Source organism: Vidua chalybeata, chromosome 4 (genome assembly GCF_026979565.1).
Source record: "Vidua chalybeata isolate OUT-0048 chromosome 4, bVidCha1 merged haplotype, whole genome shotgun sequence".
Taxonomy (NCBI): Eukaryota; Metazoa; Chordata; class Aves; order Passeriformes; family Viduidae; genus Vidua; species Vidua chalybeata.
The window spans coordinates 15,764,416-15,782,424 of record NC_071533.1 but is presented as its reverse complement, the minus strand read 5'-3'; the positions used below and the strand labels follow the sequence as shown (position 1 = coordinate 15,782,424).

The 18,009-nt window shown below is 40.6% G+C and overlaps 1 protein-coding gene across 3 annotated transcripts in view; it reads left to right on the top strand.

Annotated features, from left to right (window-relative positions):
- Positions 1-18,009, top strand: part of METTL14 (methyltransferase 14, N6-adenosine-methyltransferase subunit) — a 68,853-nt gene that overhangs the window by 39,306 nt on the left and 11,538 nt on the right. For all 3 annotated transcript variants that reach the window (XM_053941363.1, XM_053941362.1, XM_053941361.1), the window contains exons 4-8: positions 11,738-12,158; positions 12,283-12,371; positions 13,110-13,197; positions 17,308-17,388; positions 17,755-17,842. In XM_053941363.1, coding sequence (XP_053797338.1) covers positions 12,093-12,158; positions 12,283-12,371; positions 13,110-13,197; positions 17,308-17,388; positions 17,755-17,842 — 412 coding nt within the window. In that variant the 5' untranslated portion in view covers positions 11,738-12,092. The remainder of the gene's footprint in view (positions 1-11,737; positions 12,159-12,282; positions 12,372-13,109; positions 13,198-17,307; positions 17,389-17,754; positions 17,843-18,009) is intronic.

The window sequence follows — 18,009 nt, the reverse complement described above, 5'->3', positions numbered from 1 at the left end:
ACAGTGTGAGCACATGCACAGTTTGTCCTGCGGCTCTGGCACTTACAGGTGCCATGCAGAGAATCACTCTGATCTGCTTGACTGCTTTTATCACACTTGTAGGAAGCTCATTATCTCTGTGACTTCTGCCTCTGTCACATGTAGTCACAATTACTCAAAAGTTATTAGAAAGAGCAAAGACAAAGCAAGAGTTACATTTATAGACTGTGGTTTTGAGAACATTGATTCTTTTGGAACATAACAGTAAAAAACTGCACTATGCTTTAAGGGTGGACTTGACCTTCACATATTTAGAAACAAGAAACAGAGGATTATTACTCTGCTATAGCTCTAGAAAGATGCCAATATGAAATGCTCTTAGTGCATTTAGCCGCCTTAAAAAGTGTTCTCTCTGCTGTACAAAACTGTTGAAAACTCTTTCACAAATTGAATTGCTTTTGAAAAAGGAAATGCAAATGAAAAAGGAATTGCAAATGAAAAGGAAAGAAAAAGTATGTTTTCTTAGGAAAATAGGCAAGTAGTTCTTTGGAAACCTCAAAATCAATCTGGGTGTTACATATAACTTGGATTCTGAAATTACAGCATCCAGCTTTTCAGGAAAAAAAGGCAAAAAATGCTGAAAAATCATAAATCTTTGGAAACTGCTAGTTAAACTCCTGCTGCAGCACTGGGGGATTTTAAGTCAGTAATCTGTGTTTAACAAGGCCTGTATTTTTATAGGAAAGCAAAGGCTTGTTATGGTCTTTTGGGATTGGTAGGGAACATAATCCATTATGATGACATTACAGTGGGTGAACTGGCTCCAGGTGAGGCCCATTCCCCATTTTGCAAAATGGTTCCAATACTTAGTCTCAGTATTTAGCTTGTTTTGACAGCAGTCCCATAGACCAACACTCATGACCAAAGCTGCGGAATCTGTGCTGTGCACTAGCAACTTCCTTGACAGCAGTTGGAAATCATCTGCCAGAATAGGTTTTAGTTTCTGTACAATTCCACAGGGTTGACTGCTTTTTTCTCTACTGATTTTTGATAGTCCCAACACCAAACTGTTGATAAAACAAAGAATAATAAATAATTCATAGTTATGAATGGATCTGACCACTTCAACACCCCCTGCTCTCCTCACATTTCCGTGCATAGATTCCTTAGGTTACCCAAGAAATGGAAATAATGGAAATATTCATATAATACAGAGCAGTGTGGGTTCTTCATAATATGCAAGGCTTTAAAGGAAACTTACTCAAGAGCTTCCTTCATCCTAATAGCTTTCTAAAAGCAATTGATAGTTCTTCCCTGTGGCTGGCTCTGATTTTGCATCGTGTGAGGATACAGGTTATTAGAGGACTAATTTTCAATTAGTGGTTCATGTGAATAGGTGAAAATATCTGATGTGTGAGGGTCAACAGTACAAAAATAGTAGTCCTGCATTTCAAAACATTTAATACCCAGCATTTAAAATTCCACTGGAGAATCAGTCTAATTCTGCTGCCATTTGAATCAATAGGAAAATTCACTGATTAGCCTCTTCCTGTGTTCAGTAAAACTGCTTACCTTTATTTTTGAGTCATTCATGCAGTGTGCTGTCAGCAGAGATTTTAGAAAAGCTGAGCACTTCCAGCTGTTGATTCAGTTAATTGATTGTTAAATTCAGTTAAAATACTGGTGACAAGTAAAGGCGTGACTCAGTCCTGTCTCACTGCCACTGATAGCCCTATCCAAGGTATTCTCTCCTGCATTCTCTCCTGCCCACATTAGCATCAAGCAGCAGCACAGATGCACAGCTCAGACCAAGAGCTGACTTCAGGCAATGAGCTGTGTGAAAAGTTCCCCCAGGAAAGAAGTACAAAGCAGAGAAAATGTAGTCAAACTGCCAGGCACCAAATGAAATTATTTCCTTACTCTCTAGCTTATAATTTTGTACTTTTTCTTTCATATAATTAACTAGGCTGGGGCAAATAGATCAAGTGCTGGAATAAATGGAAGAACTTGTACACATGACCTAGTGGGCACTGGGTGAGATCAAATACCAGGCTGAAGTCAGGACTAGGAGAGGAAGCAAAGCTTCACACAAAGGAGACTTCCATGTGCAAAATGAGCCATGGAACTGGTGCTGAAATGAGTCAATATTTTTAGGATGTAAGTCAGCGCTCTTATAAAATAATTTTATTCATTAGTGTCATTCTTTTTAACTACATGAGCAGCAGAAACTTGAAATGCTGCCAAGTCTGACTCAAAATTAATTTGGGTTTGTGCTTTTGTGGAAGAGAATAGGCCTTTTGTCCCTAATTCCATATAAACTCCATAGGGTGACCCTGCATTGCACAGGATGTAGCTGAACAGATGGTAATTGATGAGGTTTCCATTAACACATAACACAGTGTGCACAGTAATGAGATCACAGAAAAAGCTTTTTTAAAGTGTTAAGTACTTTCTTGTTCAGGGAGCTGAGTTCGTATTATAAGGGAATACCGAACCTGTTTTCCTGGAACAAGGCAATAAGGAAACTTGATTTCCTGAAGGAGTTCAATACATACGTGTGTATGTGCTCAACACTGGGTTCCACAGACATGAAGAAGTAACTGCAGTTAAAACTGAAAGGTTTAAAATTGGGGACCAGTTTCTGTTGCATGTGTAAAGCAGGTTACAGGAGTACCAGGTATAACACTTTGGAGCACTGGAGACAGAATGTCGATGGTGTTGCTACTATTTCAGCAACACCCAGGAACATGCAATTGGCACAGCATACGGGCCTGTTCATGCGCTCCCAGTGCTGTGAGGTTTGAGCCTGCCTTGATATTGCTTCCCTGAGCAACCTCCAGCACTCCTTATGCTCCTCTCACAGAAGCAGATCCCAAGTGTGCGGTGCCATGTGGCAGAATGGGGAGTGAGACTGGAATGTGAGAGCAGGAGAGCCCCAGCCTGCCTGTGAAAATGCAGCAGAGGTGCTGCTTTATCTCCTGATGCTCACGATGGGAAGTAAAGACAACATCCCATATGTTGCAGACTGTTAAATGGGTGAAAGGGGAAGCTGTGTAGTCAGCCTATAGATAAGTATATTTAAAGAGGCACGAATATGCCAAGGAGGATATTTTGAAGAAATGGTATAGGAAATCACATTTGTTAACAAACAAGCTTCGTGGATTTTTGCTAAGAAATGGAACTTCGGCTCCAAACTCACTACCCTGAGTCTATGTAAGATTTGGTAAGTGAGTCAGTCCTTTAAGGGACACAAAATGTGAAAAAAAAAAGATGTTTTCTTTATCATAAAACATACGTTTTGGACTCTTTTTCATATAGAAGATGGCCCTTGCAAATGAGTCAATATTAGGTAAGCCTGCCACAGAGCAGGATTAAGCCTTATTTATACAAAACATCCCGTGTCACTGAGGACAACTGGTTCACAGAGCTGAGATATATGACCTTCTACAATTTCCTCTGACATTCATGTGTAGAAGGTTCCCTGAGGTAAACAATGCTTTAGAAATATACTTGTTTAAATAAGTTCTTCACTCACAAACAATCCAGGTAGTTCCCTCTAATGATTTATGTCTGGAATGGTAACATTTGTCTTCTCTTTGCTCAGAGAGAAATTTCTCAAAACATTTCTTAATAATACCCGTTTCAGAATTCTGCATTTCATTGTTGTGAAGTGTAAGTGCAGTGAAAATCCCAAACTACAGAAAGTGAGGCAGGCAGGGTTGGTTTGTGTTTTTGTCTTCCACCTAGCTCAAGTCCCAGCTTCCCATTAGCAGCAGTGGAATGAGGCATTTCTACTATTTGCTACACTATCTCCAACAGCAGTTTCAAAGTGATGCAGGAATTAATTTAGTGCTGAGCTACATATATGCAATGATCCTTGGTCAACATTACCCAAATTTAATCCTACCTATTTTATATATATTTGTTTTCTGAGAAAGACAGAGGCTTCATTCTCCTATCATTAGTAATGGTTTTGGATAAGAATATTATTATTTTTTTAAAGGAACACATATTCTCATACTTACTGAAGGGAAAGCTAAAAAAACCAGTTTATACTTACTTGACTCAGGGAGACTGGGATTTATTGGTTTGTGTTGAAAGTATGAGGACTAATTTCAAATTGCCTTTTGTTTTACTTGAATTATTTGGGAACTGTTAAGGAGGGGAATATATTGATGAGTGTTTATAATCCACGGTCTCTTGGCTGTATAGGTTAATAATTACCTTGAAACCAATCTTCTCATGTTAGTGAGAAGATATTGTGCATTATGAATACATGCCTTAGTTTGCCTATATTGGTACCATTTAAAAAAATACAGATCCCAGTAGTTCCTAGCTTCCTTTCACAAATATATGCAGCGCTGCAGCAACCATTTCACACTGATTGCTATAAAATGATACACAGAGATATACTTGCTATTTGTGCCTCCTTTCAACAATGTAGTTGAAATTTTACAATGCAGACACATATGCTTTAAAATAAATAAGGTGGGGATCCTGTGTACAGTTTTGAGGAGTTTCTGTACCAGATGGGATCAGAGTTATCTTTGCACTATTGAATTATGTCTCCTGTAGTTAGAACAGCACTGGCATTGTGCAGACCTGTGACAGACTTAGATTGTCTTCATTCCCACAGAATGCAGGTAGGAAGGGTCACAGATGACAAGGGCGCAAAGCAGGAAAGTTCCACTGCTGGAACTACTGGCAAAACAAAGAGCTTTTTTATAATCATCATTGTTGTCTAAATCCTCCCTTATTCATCTCCACTTCTGACTTTCTTATCTCCTCAGATCCCTCTTGTCCTATTATTTCCCCATTGCTATTTCCTTGATAATCTAACAGCTCTGTGGAATTACATGTTCCAACTTACGGTTTTCATACTTAGCCATCTTGGCTGACATAATGATATGTCAAGTAAAAGGAAAAGTTAAAATTAAGCTCATTGGATTATGAAGAACACTTTTTTTTTCTATAGGTAGAGCTATACAAAACATAGATAATAACTTCTGTTTTCATATTGATCTGCTTAGCACTCCATTTATTTTTGAATAAGTACTGTATTACAATACACTCTACTTTTTTTACTTTAGACTTTTAAACATTGTTATTTTACACAATGCCTCCTAATGGTATGTCATTAAATCCTACCAGACCAAATGTCCAGTTGTCTGAAGTAGAAGTACTGCTAACTTTATCAATTGTGAACTTTCAAACCTCTCCTGGCTTTATTATGATTTTTACTCTGTTTTGGAACCAGGTCTCAGAATGTTGCCATTAGTTTCAGCAGAGCCTTCATTTAGCCCTTAGAAATCAAGTAACTTGTGCTGGGAGTTGTAGAGGGTGGACTTGCAATTTGAATCATAGGATTGTAGAACACCATGTTGGAAAGGACCTCAAGGACCATCTGATCCAAACTTTCTTGGCAAAAACACAACCTAAACAGATGGTTCAGCACTTTTAAAAGTGTCCAATGTTGGGAAATCCACCACTTCCCAGGGAAAATTATTTCATTGATCTGTAGTCCATGTGTTCACTTTTTTTTTCCTGTATGTGTGGGTTTTTCTTCCTGAATTTCTCTCTGAATTTCCTAGGATCCAGGAAAAGTGAAAAACTCCTTTCTCTAAGATTTAACTACAAGCTATATTCTGGAGTAACAAGAAGATAAATTATAAATTCAGAGCTATATTTTAAAATACTTTGTACAAATAACATGCTGATGGAAAATACCTCATTTAGTTAGCTGGGGAGGTAGCCAGGAGACACTAAATAATACTGAAAACTAAAGTACTGAGTATGTCAGGTAATAAATAAGGATGAGTTTTCTGGAATATGGAGACATCAGACACAGGTTTTCAGTGTACAAAGCTGCCATATCCTGTCACATTCTGTACAGTATCATTCAGTCTTCTTTACTGCCAGTCAGCACAAACAAACCAGCTCTGAGACAGAGTGTTCTTCTCTCACAAACAATCCAGGTAGTTCCCTCTAATGATTTATGTCTGGAATGGTAGCATTTGTCTTCTCTTTGCTCAGAGAGAAATTTCTCAAAGCATTTCTTAATATTATCTGTTTCAGAATTCTGCATTTCATTGTTGTGAAGTCTAGGTGCATTGGGAAGTGTAAGCCCATTAATTTTTATGTTTACAAGGGCCACATGTAAACATAAAAATGAATGGTCTTGTTTTGCAACCATGATGGGACACAGATTACGGCTGTAAGATAAAACTGGCAGTATAATTTTAATGTATTGTGAAAAACATAGAGAAAGCAGGAAAGTGATACATAATATTTTCTGATTTTGGTGCTTGTAGTGTTAAGTCTGTAAGTCGGTGAACACTGAGAGGTATAGAAATATGGCTCTCTGTTATTCAAAGCATTACCAATTCACACTTTGATGCTTTGGTTTGTAACAGTAAAGCCAGGAGATGTCATGTCATTAGATCTTGCTGCCCTTGAGCAGATCCAATTCAGCTCAGTAGTAGAACAAATAATATAATTGACTTGTATAATAACTAGAGATTTACTCCTGCCTCACTAAGGAGACAGTGTCTAAGTGAAAAGGAGTCAATACATGGCTAGATGCACTGCAACATAAAGCTACACTCCACCCTCTCTTCACATGCTGTATTTTAAGGCATATACACAGACATTTCTGTTGAAAAGCATTCTCTGAATGTGGTGAGAAGCCTGTGGTCTCCAAATGAAGTGGGATTTGAAGGAAGAAATGTAAAAAGGCCAAGTCTTATCTTTTGCAATACAAATTAACACACTGAATTTGTAGAGTAGAATTAACTAGACCAGACTGTTATGTGGTCCAACTGCCTGAGTACTTCAGGGCTGACCAAAAGTTAAAGACTGTTGTTAAGGGCATTGTCCAAACACCTCTAAAACACTGACAGGTTGCCTGGGGCATTGATCCCCTCTCCAGAGAGCCTGCTCAGTGTTTGACAACCCTCTCCTAAAGAAATGCTTCTTAATGTCGTCTGAATAGCTGTAAACAGGATATCTTGAATTAAGAATATAGACTATAATTTTGGTCATTTGTGACATTTCTAGAACAAAACATATTGATCAGAGGAATTTTTAAAATCAGAAATTATTTTTATTCCCAGCAGTTAAACAAATCCAGTGCAAGGTCTTAAACCCCTCTCTTGACCCATCCACATTTTTCAGCAACGTTTTGTTCAAAAAGCTTCTCTAATTCTGCTCCAATCCTGCTGGTTTTCTTCTGCTTGTGAGGAAGCCAGAAAAATGTTTCGTTCAAGTCATTAAAGAAGTTTCTTCCATGTAGGGGAATTAGAAATATATTATCATTTTTTAAACTTTTGTGTGCAAGTCACTTATTCTTGCTGACAAAGTAGAATGAAATACAATGCCATTCAAAAGCAAAGGAGTTACCGAATCTCTTTGAAAATTCCTGTCAATGGTCACATCCAGATATGATCAGTTGGTGCAGAGGCAGCACCTCCAACATCAAGGCTCGATGTCCATCACAAAGGACATGTCCGAGGCTGGAGCAAGTGGCAGTGCAACTTGATCTAGATGAAGTGTGAAATCGCAGCACATGCCGGGCAAATTATCCACAGCCAGTGGCAGGGTGTTTATGAAGGCTCTGTTTTGGCTGGATGCTTGCGGGCTTACTAAGGACAGGCAGTACTCGCCTGATAGACACTCTGCTGCTACTTAGTTCCTTCCAATAGATTTTTAAACGAATTTTTAAACGAAGCTTCAGTGAGCTTGTACAGATTCATGGGTGTGGTGTTTTTGCAATAGGCTCATTAAGTCAGATTTGCCTAAGCGTAAGACAGGGGTACAAAAGCAAGCACAGTCACGGTCACTGGGTGTTGGGATACTGTCACTTGTTCAAAATAGGCTTCAATATTGAGGTAACAATTTATAAAGACATTGCTAAAGAGGTAGATCTAGGTACTTCATTGAAAGATGGGGAAAACGGACATTAAGAAGAATGTGATGTTAGTCCCTGCTAACATCTGTTTTTCTGTTATAAAACGTTCTTATATTTTATGTTTTTCTAATCATCCTTTTTGAGTTCAGAGACAAAGTTTCTCATTTCATCGATTTGATCCCTTTGGTGCTTTTAGTTTATTAATTTATTCAGCATCTAATTGGGCACAATGTACTTTGAGTTTTGTGATATGAAAAACAATTAAAATGAGAGAACAGTGCTAAATTAAGCATTTTGGCTCTAATTCTGTGTAACTTTTACAATAATTTCTACTGATATAAAATAAGTAGCAGTTTTTTGCTAAATGGAGTAGTCTAGACTTAAATATATGTCAGTGTAACTCAATTCCCAAATGGGTGTGAAATTGTGTCATTATTTGTTAGTGTTTTATAAATGCCATAATTGGTTATAATGCCGTAAATGTGTTAATAGTGTTTTATAATGCCGTAAAACAAAGTGGCAGAGAATATCTGCTTATTGCACAACCACCTGACGTTGGAAGTAGCTACAAGTAGGCTGGAGGACAGTTTGAATTCAAAATTATCACAACAGTAGAAATAACTAAAAAGATTGAATGCATGTCAGAAAAGAGAAGTGAAAGATAGTGAACTCAGGGATAATCAGCTAAATAAAAACAGGATGTGGAAACAATTGGCTTCATAAATATGAAGGAAAAAGTCTCGATAATGGATCAGAGTTGATGGCAGTTCCATAAACTCTTTAGTCACCATTAGAACAGCAAGAATTCTGTCTGATACTTACCTTAACTGAAACACAGGCTGGATATAAGGCTCAGAGAGCTGAAACCACAGCACACAGAAGAAGAAAGGCATGGAGCATTCTGCAAAAATACAACTTTTTTGTTTTGAAAGAGTGCATATATACAGCAGAACATCTTCATAAGTGTCATGGATAGAGTTTGTTAAAGCGGTTATGCAATGCTGTTCTCAATACTGTACACTTATCTGTTTTCTATATAATGTTAAGAGCTGATGGGTTGTTGTTGAAGTTATGACTTACCTGTTTTATCTTTCTGTATTCTGAAACCCAGATCCTTGTAAACCCTCTCCCTCGCGTCGGGTACTCCTGCCGCTGCTCCCCGAGAAGGTTTCCGGGTTCCCAAGATGCCTCGCGGAGAGTGCATATTAATTATCATATCTCCAGAATCACTAAAATCTGGATTATCCCTAGAAAGCGAGCCCAGAACTACAAATTACCAGTGCTCATGGGCCGGGGACAGTCCCTGGTAGCAGGAAGAGTGCATAAAAACATTCCGGACTGGTCACTACAACTTAGAAGAAGCCTAAAGAGGATCACCTCCTAAGACTGCGAGCCGATCGAGGAGTCTCGGACGTGTTCCGAGGAAGGTGGAGACTTCCGGCCCTGCCGGTATCCGACAGGATCGAGGCCCTTCCTCCGTTCACCGGCTCAAGGGAGCAGCGGTGGCGTCGCGAACCCCGAGCCCCCTACCCCTTAAGCTGAAATCTCGTAATAAAGGCCTGTTTGGTTGGAGCACAAGGTCTCCTAGGCCTATTTATTTCAATAAGCATTAATGTTTGTAAAGATCAGCTCATCTTAGCAATGAGTTCTAAAAATGGAGTGCAGGCTCCCACAAACCTCATCAGATCACATCCAGGAGGAAGTGATTTTGTTATTGCACAGAGACTTCTACTGTATTCATTACAGCCAACAATATCAAAGCAGCATACAGTAGCGTGAGACAACTACTGAGCATTTCTTTCCTCATAATATTTCCATGGATAAGACAGTATAACTAGTAATGTATTCCCTAAAAATATATTAAAAAAACAACTTTTGGTATTGTAGGGTTTTAACATTTCAAAAGCTCCCTCATATTTCTATGATATTGTATGGAAATGTGAGTAGCTGCAAATGGTTTCTTTTTGTATTAGTCTGGACTTCTTTAATTTCCTTCTCTTCATGCATCTTTCCCAGTTTTCAGTGTGACCATGTGACCTTCATAACGTCATTGTCATGTACACAATATATACCGGTGTAGTGGTTTGACACGGAAGTGAATTTTTTCAGTAAGTTAGGGTCAAACCAGTCAGTGGTCAGGTTTGGATATTGGCAGCTGGAGTGACCACTGAAGGTATGGACATGCCTCTGAGAACACAGGGGGTTAAAAGCAAGAACTCCCAGGGGAATGCTCTCTTTGGTAGGCGGGGCAGACTCTCCCCTGCCTCAGCCACAGGCTAGGTGGGGGAGGGGAAGCCATGTGGCCTCGTAGAAGTAGGCACTTGGAATTTGCCGGCAGAAGAGAAGGAGAAGGCGGGGGGGGGGGGGGGGGGGGGAAGGAAGTGCCCAGTCATCATGGAAGTTGTAGTCCTGAGCGGAGATTTCAGCTGTCCGGGGAGTCCGAGACTTTTAACCCTTTCCTGGGTTAAATGAAAGCTTTGCAAAATGTTACTCCTCCTCGATTTGAAAGAGAGGAGAGACAGTCTGGGACCTGAGATGTTAGAAGAAGAAATTTTTAGGTGGGAGGAGATGATGGAGTAGCTTTTGGCTGGACTTTTCTTGTTAGCCATAGACTGAACCAATTCCTCCTGCAACAGAGACTGCGTTTTTAGGGGGATGCAATGGTGAGCCAAGAGACCTGCTTCAGCGACTATACCAGCACAGGAATGGAGTGAACAGAGAAAAGCTGAGGAGGGTGTGGTGATGCGCTCTGTCTTCAGGAAGAAGAGGGTGTGGTGATGCCTTCTGTCCTCAGGAAGAAGATGATCTCTGTTCTTGAGACCCTCGGCCCCAGGGGAGGAAGAAAATGGGGGGGGACTGTGGTCCCAAAATGAAAAGCTGAACTGTTGTCTCTTTGGGTCCATGGCAAAGCATCCTTAAAGGAGCCCTATAGGCCGTCTGTCCATGCATGGTGGTGAGAGCACTGTGACATGGAAAGGAGAGTGTCACACTGGCAGATTTTCTCCAGGCAGTTGCCATGTGTGACATGGAAACACAGAAGGGTGGCAGTTGTGTTTCCTAGGGTCTGTGGTGCAAGAGAGACTCCTCTCTCCCTGGATGGACTGAGTATTGATTATCTGAAGGGTGGCAACTTGATCAGGAATCCCGGGTGGTGTCTCACTGTGGTTTGTTGGAAATTGGGTGGGGGGAGGAGGAGTGTTTTGGAGGGTCTTCATCCTGGATTTAGTGTGTGTGTCTTTTGTAGTAGAAGTAGCTTAATAAAGTCTTTTTCCTTTATTTCTAAGCTTGGGCCTGCTCTGCTCTGTTCCTGATAACATCTCACAGCATTTATTTTGGGAAGGTGTATTTTCATGGGGACACTGGCATTGCACCAGCGTCAAACCGTGACAACCACATTCAAAAAAAGGAGAATAACATCTTGTATCACTAAAGTGTGTCATTATCTGGCACTCAGAAACCAGCAGAAGAACAGCATGCTGTGTGTAGCAGGGACATGAGTGTCACTTTTCAGCTCTTGCTGCCCACATCACTGGGTATGGCAACTACAGGAAGAATTGGTCTGTGTCAGGAGAGCAAACATCAGCATTAATTATAACTGAGATAATTTGTAATGTTTCTTTATTATTTTGTTAAGTTTCCTTTTGTGTGACAGTAGGGACTGACGTTTATTTCAGGCCTTTATTTCCATCTTCATTCTTCACTGCATTCTGAATAGTTCTCAGAAACTCAGCATAAAATATGGAATAGATACATTCCCAGACAGACAGTACAGAGGAGAGGAGAAATAGGAGGAGGTGGGAAAGATACCAAAAATCAGATGAAAAGCGCTTCAAAGATTCTCTTCTCTCACAGCGAAAGTTTCTAAAGGATCAGAAGATGAAGCAAGATAGGAAGGTTAACCTACGAATAACCACGCTGGATATTGGAATTGGATATTAAGGATAGACTTTAGAAAAACCGACCAGTTGATTAAGTGGTCACACTTGTGACACGGCCTGAGCCGGGTGTCGCCTCAGGCGTGGTCCGTGCACCGCAGCGGCTGAGTGAACGTGAACTTGACATCTACACCTGAACATCGCCCGCATCCCACGGAAACGGGCGGTGTGTTGGCACTCCCTGCGGGAATTGCTCGGCACGGAAGTGACGCGCGGGCGGGAAGTGACGGCGGCGGCGGCGGGAGCGCGGTAGCGCGGGGCCGGTGTGGGCCATGAACAGCCGCCTGCAGGAGATCCGCGAGCGGCAGAAGCTCCGCCGCCAGCTCCTCGCTCAGCAGGTACGGCCGGGAACAGCCGAGACACCGCGGCGCTGCGGGGCCTCGGGCCTCGGGCGGCCCGCGGGCTATGTGTGGGCAGGGTCTGGGCTGGCCGCGGCGTGACTTTGTGTTTCCCGCTGTGCAGCTGGGGGCCGAAAACGCGGACAGCATCGGCGCCGTGCTCAACAGCAAGGATGAACAGCGGGAGATCGCGGAAACCAGGGAGACCTGCAGGTCGGTATCGGACGGCGGTGGCTGTGCAAAACTGGGGGCTCGATAGGAGTACAGGCCCGGGAAGTGCGATGGGATTGCACTCGGTGAAAGGAAATTCAGTAATCAGTCAAATCAGAGCCGCGACTAAGGCAAGTAGGGTCTAGTTATTCCCTTGTAAGAGGACATTGGAAATACAGGCTAACTTTTGCTTCTGGTGTGAAAAAGCTACTGTGTAAGAAAACCTAGATCTGAATTTAGAATGGACCATCTGCTTGGGTCCCAGAGCCTTCATGCTTTTGCTAAGCACAGTTCCGGACAGTTCAGTTCGAAAGTTCTCATGAAACTACAGATATGTCTAGGACAGAGCATCTACTGCTTATAAATTCTTACATGTGTGTGAACAGGCTTAATTTTGTAGACAAACTTCTTTGGGGTAAAAAGGCTGTACCTTTTAGAACAGAAAAATGAGAAATGGAAGGGAGTGAGCTTAATTCTGTAGATATACTGCATTGGTTAAAATAAGCTGTACTTTTGAGAGCAGAAAAATGAGAAAGGCAAGGGAATTACTCTTTTCAAGAGTTCTATTCTTAATAAGTTGTGCTGAACTCAAATATACTGAGAGAGGAATAGCTTTTCATGTATGATGTTTTGAAGTAGTTTCAAATTCGTAACATGCAGACAAGATATATTATCAAAGATTCCTGAACACTTTTCTTTGGAGATATAAACTTTCTTATGAGGATTTTTGGCTCTTCATAGGACTGCTTATGATACTTCTGCACCAAATGCAAAACGTAAATATCCAGATGAGGGAGAAGCTGATGAGGAAGAGATTGAAGAATATAAGGTAAGAAAAAAAGGAAAAAGTTACTTTTCTCTGGTGTTGTGTCCCTGAGGTACTTAGAAATTTTGTGTGCATATTAAAATAAATGTGATGCGTATACATCCTTTAATATGTATATTCCACAGTGGCATCTCCCCTTGATGCCTTCCACTGCAGAAGTGTAAGAGAGAGGACATAGATTCTATGTGGTTCACCTCAGGTGTGACCTAGGTGCATTGAACTGTACACTCACCAAACTCCAATGTGTTGTTAAGGAGGCTTAATTAGTGCTGCTCCTAGGAGGAGGCAGGCTTAGGAGTAAGTGCCCACAGGGAACAGCACTGAGCCATGGCTGGCTATGGGAGGAAGTGGTAAAATTACATGTAAGTGCTTGGGAAAACACAGAAAGAATCTCGACCAGAATTTCATTGTGTCAAAAGGAAAGCCTGCGGTTAGCAGCAGGCACAGGCCATGGGATGAGACAAGGGAGGCTGAGAGTGTCTTCTGGCCTATCTGTGCAGTGCCAAGGAATGCAGTTCTGGATGAGTGGAAGAAACAATGGATCCTAAGGGAATTGGAAGTAAGAGGCTTGGTTTGGGATGTTCTTTTAAGTGTCAAAAATGTCCAGGAAGAGTTAGGTTAAAAAAAAACAAATCAAAATGCCTCCATGCCTACATTGAAGTGTCATACTCTCATGCCCTTCACTTTTCAAATGCTCATCCCAAAGCTATGTGACAGCTTTCTCCTCATGTGATGTTTTGGCCAAGATAAGAGATAGAGCTTAAACAAAGGCATGATTATGATACAGCTGTCTTTATGATTTGGTTTGGGATCTGGTTGCAGTGTATGTACTCCTCCTTTTTTCCATGTCCTAATAACCTTGTTTCTGTGGTTAAATTGAATCAATGTCAGTGTATTTATGAAATAGTTCAGTGTCTGCTATTCTCTTGGATGCCTGAAATAGTAATTTTTTAAATACAAAGCCTTCATCATGTTACATTTGTGTTCAGGTTTGTAAATCTTCCTGTAATAATGTCTACCTTTTATCTTACTAAACCAAAAAGTTAATGTATGATAGGATGGTTTTTGATGGTTGATTTGAAAGTCTCTCTGTGAAGGGACAGACATTATTTTTAACATGATAAGTGTTAGTCTGTATATAGTCTGTTTAGTAAAGAAATGGTCACCATGAGTAAGAAGGCTGTTTGTGAAGCAGTGTTTTTATTCTTGCAGTAGTGATCAGTTAATATCAATTAATTTTACTTCTTCACCAAGTACATAGTTAAAGAACTAAATGTTAATTACCTATAAAGTATAGGTGGGTATGTTACTCGGGTTGGCAAAGTACATGAATCTTATCATTAAGATTTTCTTAATCATTGTGGAGAAGACTTACTCTGAGGTGGGCTGTGACCACTTGCAAGTGGCCAGACATCTATATTGTTGAAATGGAAGAATATTTTAGTAACAGTAGCTCAGACTAAATTCAGTCGAGTAGATGAACAGACTTAAGAAACCTGAAACCCCAGAGTAGAACATCTATTGCGGAGTCATCAGCTGTTTTCTGCAGGCATTGCTAATTCTCTGTTGGCGAGGAGATAAGAACAGTAAAATTCCACCTGCATTTTCCTGATCTCTCTGAGCCTGCTTAAATTTAGTCTTGTAATATGAACTCGTACAAAAATCTGGATCGTTAAGGTGTCAAGCCCTGTTGTATTGTGTTTAATGCAACTTAGACAAAACCAGTAATAGACTTAAGTAGAAGTGTTGTGGACGAGTTTTGCAAGTTTGCCAGTTTTGTTCAGAAAATCAGAGGTATTGCTGATGTGAAGGGACTTGTGTCTGTACCCTTGACTTGCAGTGTTGGGTTCTGTATTATGGGATCAGATAATTCTTCTGAAATGATTTAAAATTTTTGTGCCCTGGCTTCAGATTTGGTGGAAGTGAATGTACCCTCAAACCTGTGTGAGAGCAATTTCTAAAATAAAAGGTGGAGTATTTTAATTTTCTCAGCCATGTAGGAACATCTGATGCAAAACAAGAAAAAAAGCAATGTGTTTTAATTTTGGTGTTTTTTCTTTAAATTTGTATGTGTCTATTTTTGTTTTTTCTGTAGAATAAATGTGAATTTATAGTGGTGATTCTTCATAAGGCTCAGGCTGATGTGAGAACAAAGGGCAGCACTGACTCCAGTCTGGCAGCTTGACTCCAGTCTTGGAGCCTGGCTCTGCCTTGCCAGCCTTGGGAGGTGTGTGATAGGGAAGAGATGCTCTATTGGAACAATGAATAATGGATATTTTAAAGTCGGAAAGTTCAGTTGTGTTTTGGAGAGCTCCTAAAATACTCTTTTCTTGTGGAATTGTAACAGTTGTCCCAGGGTTAGTTGAGCTCCATGGTCTGTATTTGGAAGTGAGATATAATGGGATTAGAGTCTCTGCTGCCACTGTGTGGCTTTTCACCACCCTCTGGGAGCTCTGAATGCTGTTCCACCTGTTGCCTTCCCCAGGTGATTTGACTCCATTCTTTGAACCTGTATGAGTATCTGTTTGAACCTGTATGAGTGTGGAGTACAAAACTGCTTGTGGTTCTGTTTTGCTGTCTGTCTAATTTGAGATTACCCTGTTCTACTTCATTTGTACAAGCAGCGGCCTGCAGGCTCGGGATGCTTCCGTGCCATTGTTGTGGAGGCTGAAGAAAGCTTACTTGGTTGAATCTTGAATTCTACGTATCTCCAGTCATTTGAAACAAGCTATGTTGGAATATTGTGGGGCGTTTCTGTTTCCCTAATGCAGCAGCTCTATAGCAGATGCTTTGGAAAACACAAATTATTAATGTACAAGAACCTAGTATCTTGTTTTACTGATGGTGTCATTCTGTCTCTGCTGTGATTGTGTCCTTTCCCTTTGAAAGCTGGTGGTGTGGGCTTTTGTTTGTGGCCACAAGACTCTTTTTAAATTACTTATGAAGGCAAAAAGAGAACTGGGATCATTCGGGTATCTAACTGGTACTTGTCATCAAAAGAGAAAGATGAAAGAGGGAAATGGGTGTAACTTATGATGGCATAAGCATTTTTTAGTAAAACTCAAGCTTTCAGCTTTATTTTTTTGGCCTGAATAACACTTGCTACTGCTTGTCTGTACATTTCTTTTCCTTACAAACGCTCTTGCTGTTTCTGATTGCAATCTTTTTTTTGATCTGGTTAAACAGACAAGCAAAAAGACTGTATATCTCTAAGTTCATCACCTGAATAGGGAAGGGGAAGTTGTGACCTATTTATCGCATCAGGCATTTCAGAAGTCAGTCTAAAGCTCCACTGTGGAAATAACAGAAGTTTACTTGAAGATATCGACATTTAGAGGGATCAAAATTGGGAGGGACAGCACTTGATTTTTTATTCTGCATTCAGACAGCTTATGTAGCATAGGGTAAATACAGCTGTAATAATATGGCAGTTCTTCAGTTGTACTTCTGCGTTCTATAAATCTATATACTGGGTTGATCCAGGATTAGTGGGAAGGCAGAAAGTGTTGTGAAGTGAGTCTCTCCTTCTGTTCTCTCTGAGTTCTGTGTTGGATGTTCAGAGTACTTCGGTGTAACAGATCACTGAATCCCAGAAATCTGTTGAATGAACAGTTGGTGGCTCTCTAGTTATAATGTAAATTCTGGGGCTATAGGAGAGAAATGTTAAAGTTACATTTAAGAACAGTCCAGATGAAATACTGACTTGTACCATGAGCTGTTTCTTCAAAGTGTGGACTTTGCTAAGGCTGGAAAATAAGAGATGACTGTGTGGATATAAATGCTCAGAAGTTCTGCTGCAGATTCAGTCCAAAAAAGTTAAAAGTTTTGTGGGACAAAAATGTTCTACACCTTGTAAAGCACTGTCAGGGGCTGGAAGTGAAGGGGTTCTTACTTTTTTCTTCTTTCAGAGGCCTTTCCCAGTAACACTCTCCTTGTTAGTGAGAGAGGTGCAGACTTTTTGGGGAACAGGTAATTTTTTTTTCCCACTCAAACAGTGGAGCTGGATCTGCTGTTTGTAGACAGTCCACTTCTCCTTATGATCTGCTTCTTAAGAAAAGGACAGAAACAGCTTGATCTTGTATGCACACTTGTAATACCTGCTTTATTTCCAAGGATGAAGTAGAGCTGCAGCAAGATGAAGAAAACCTGCCCTATGAAGAAGAGATTTACAAAGATTCCAGTACCTTTCTTAAGGTGAGCTGCTTTTGCAATTGGAATTGTAGTCAAAGCTGGCCTAGTTGTCTTAAACTGTTTCTGCAACTGATAGGATCTGAAATATAGCTTTAAAGGCTGAAGTGGTGGCTTGGAACTCACAGGTACAGAAGTTGCCTGTGACAGATCTGACTGTAACTGTGTTTGCATTATTCTGAGGCACATTGCAATGGGCTGCAGAAATGGTGGGTTTGGAACTAAAAGGATGGTCTTGACCAGTGAAATTTATGAAGGCATGGTGAAAAGATAATCTGCTCCTTTCTCATTTATCAGACTAACAGATACAATGTGTCTGTGTATGTCCAGTTATCTCCTGTTGCTCTCACTGAACTTCTTCTTGTTCTTCAGGGCACTCAGAGCTTAAATCCACACAATGATTACTGCCAGCACTTTGTGGATACAGGACACAGACCCCAGAACTTCATCAGAGACGTTGGTATGTCACAGCCAGTTACTGTTTGAAGATGAATCGTTTGATTCAATAGCACTTCTTTTCTTCCCCTTTTGTAATTCCTTACAGTTTCTGGGAACTGTAGATACACAAACTCTTCCTAGTTTTTGTCTCAGTGTGCATACATATCATTATAGGCATCTACCTGAATG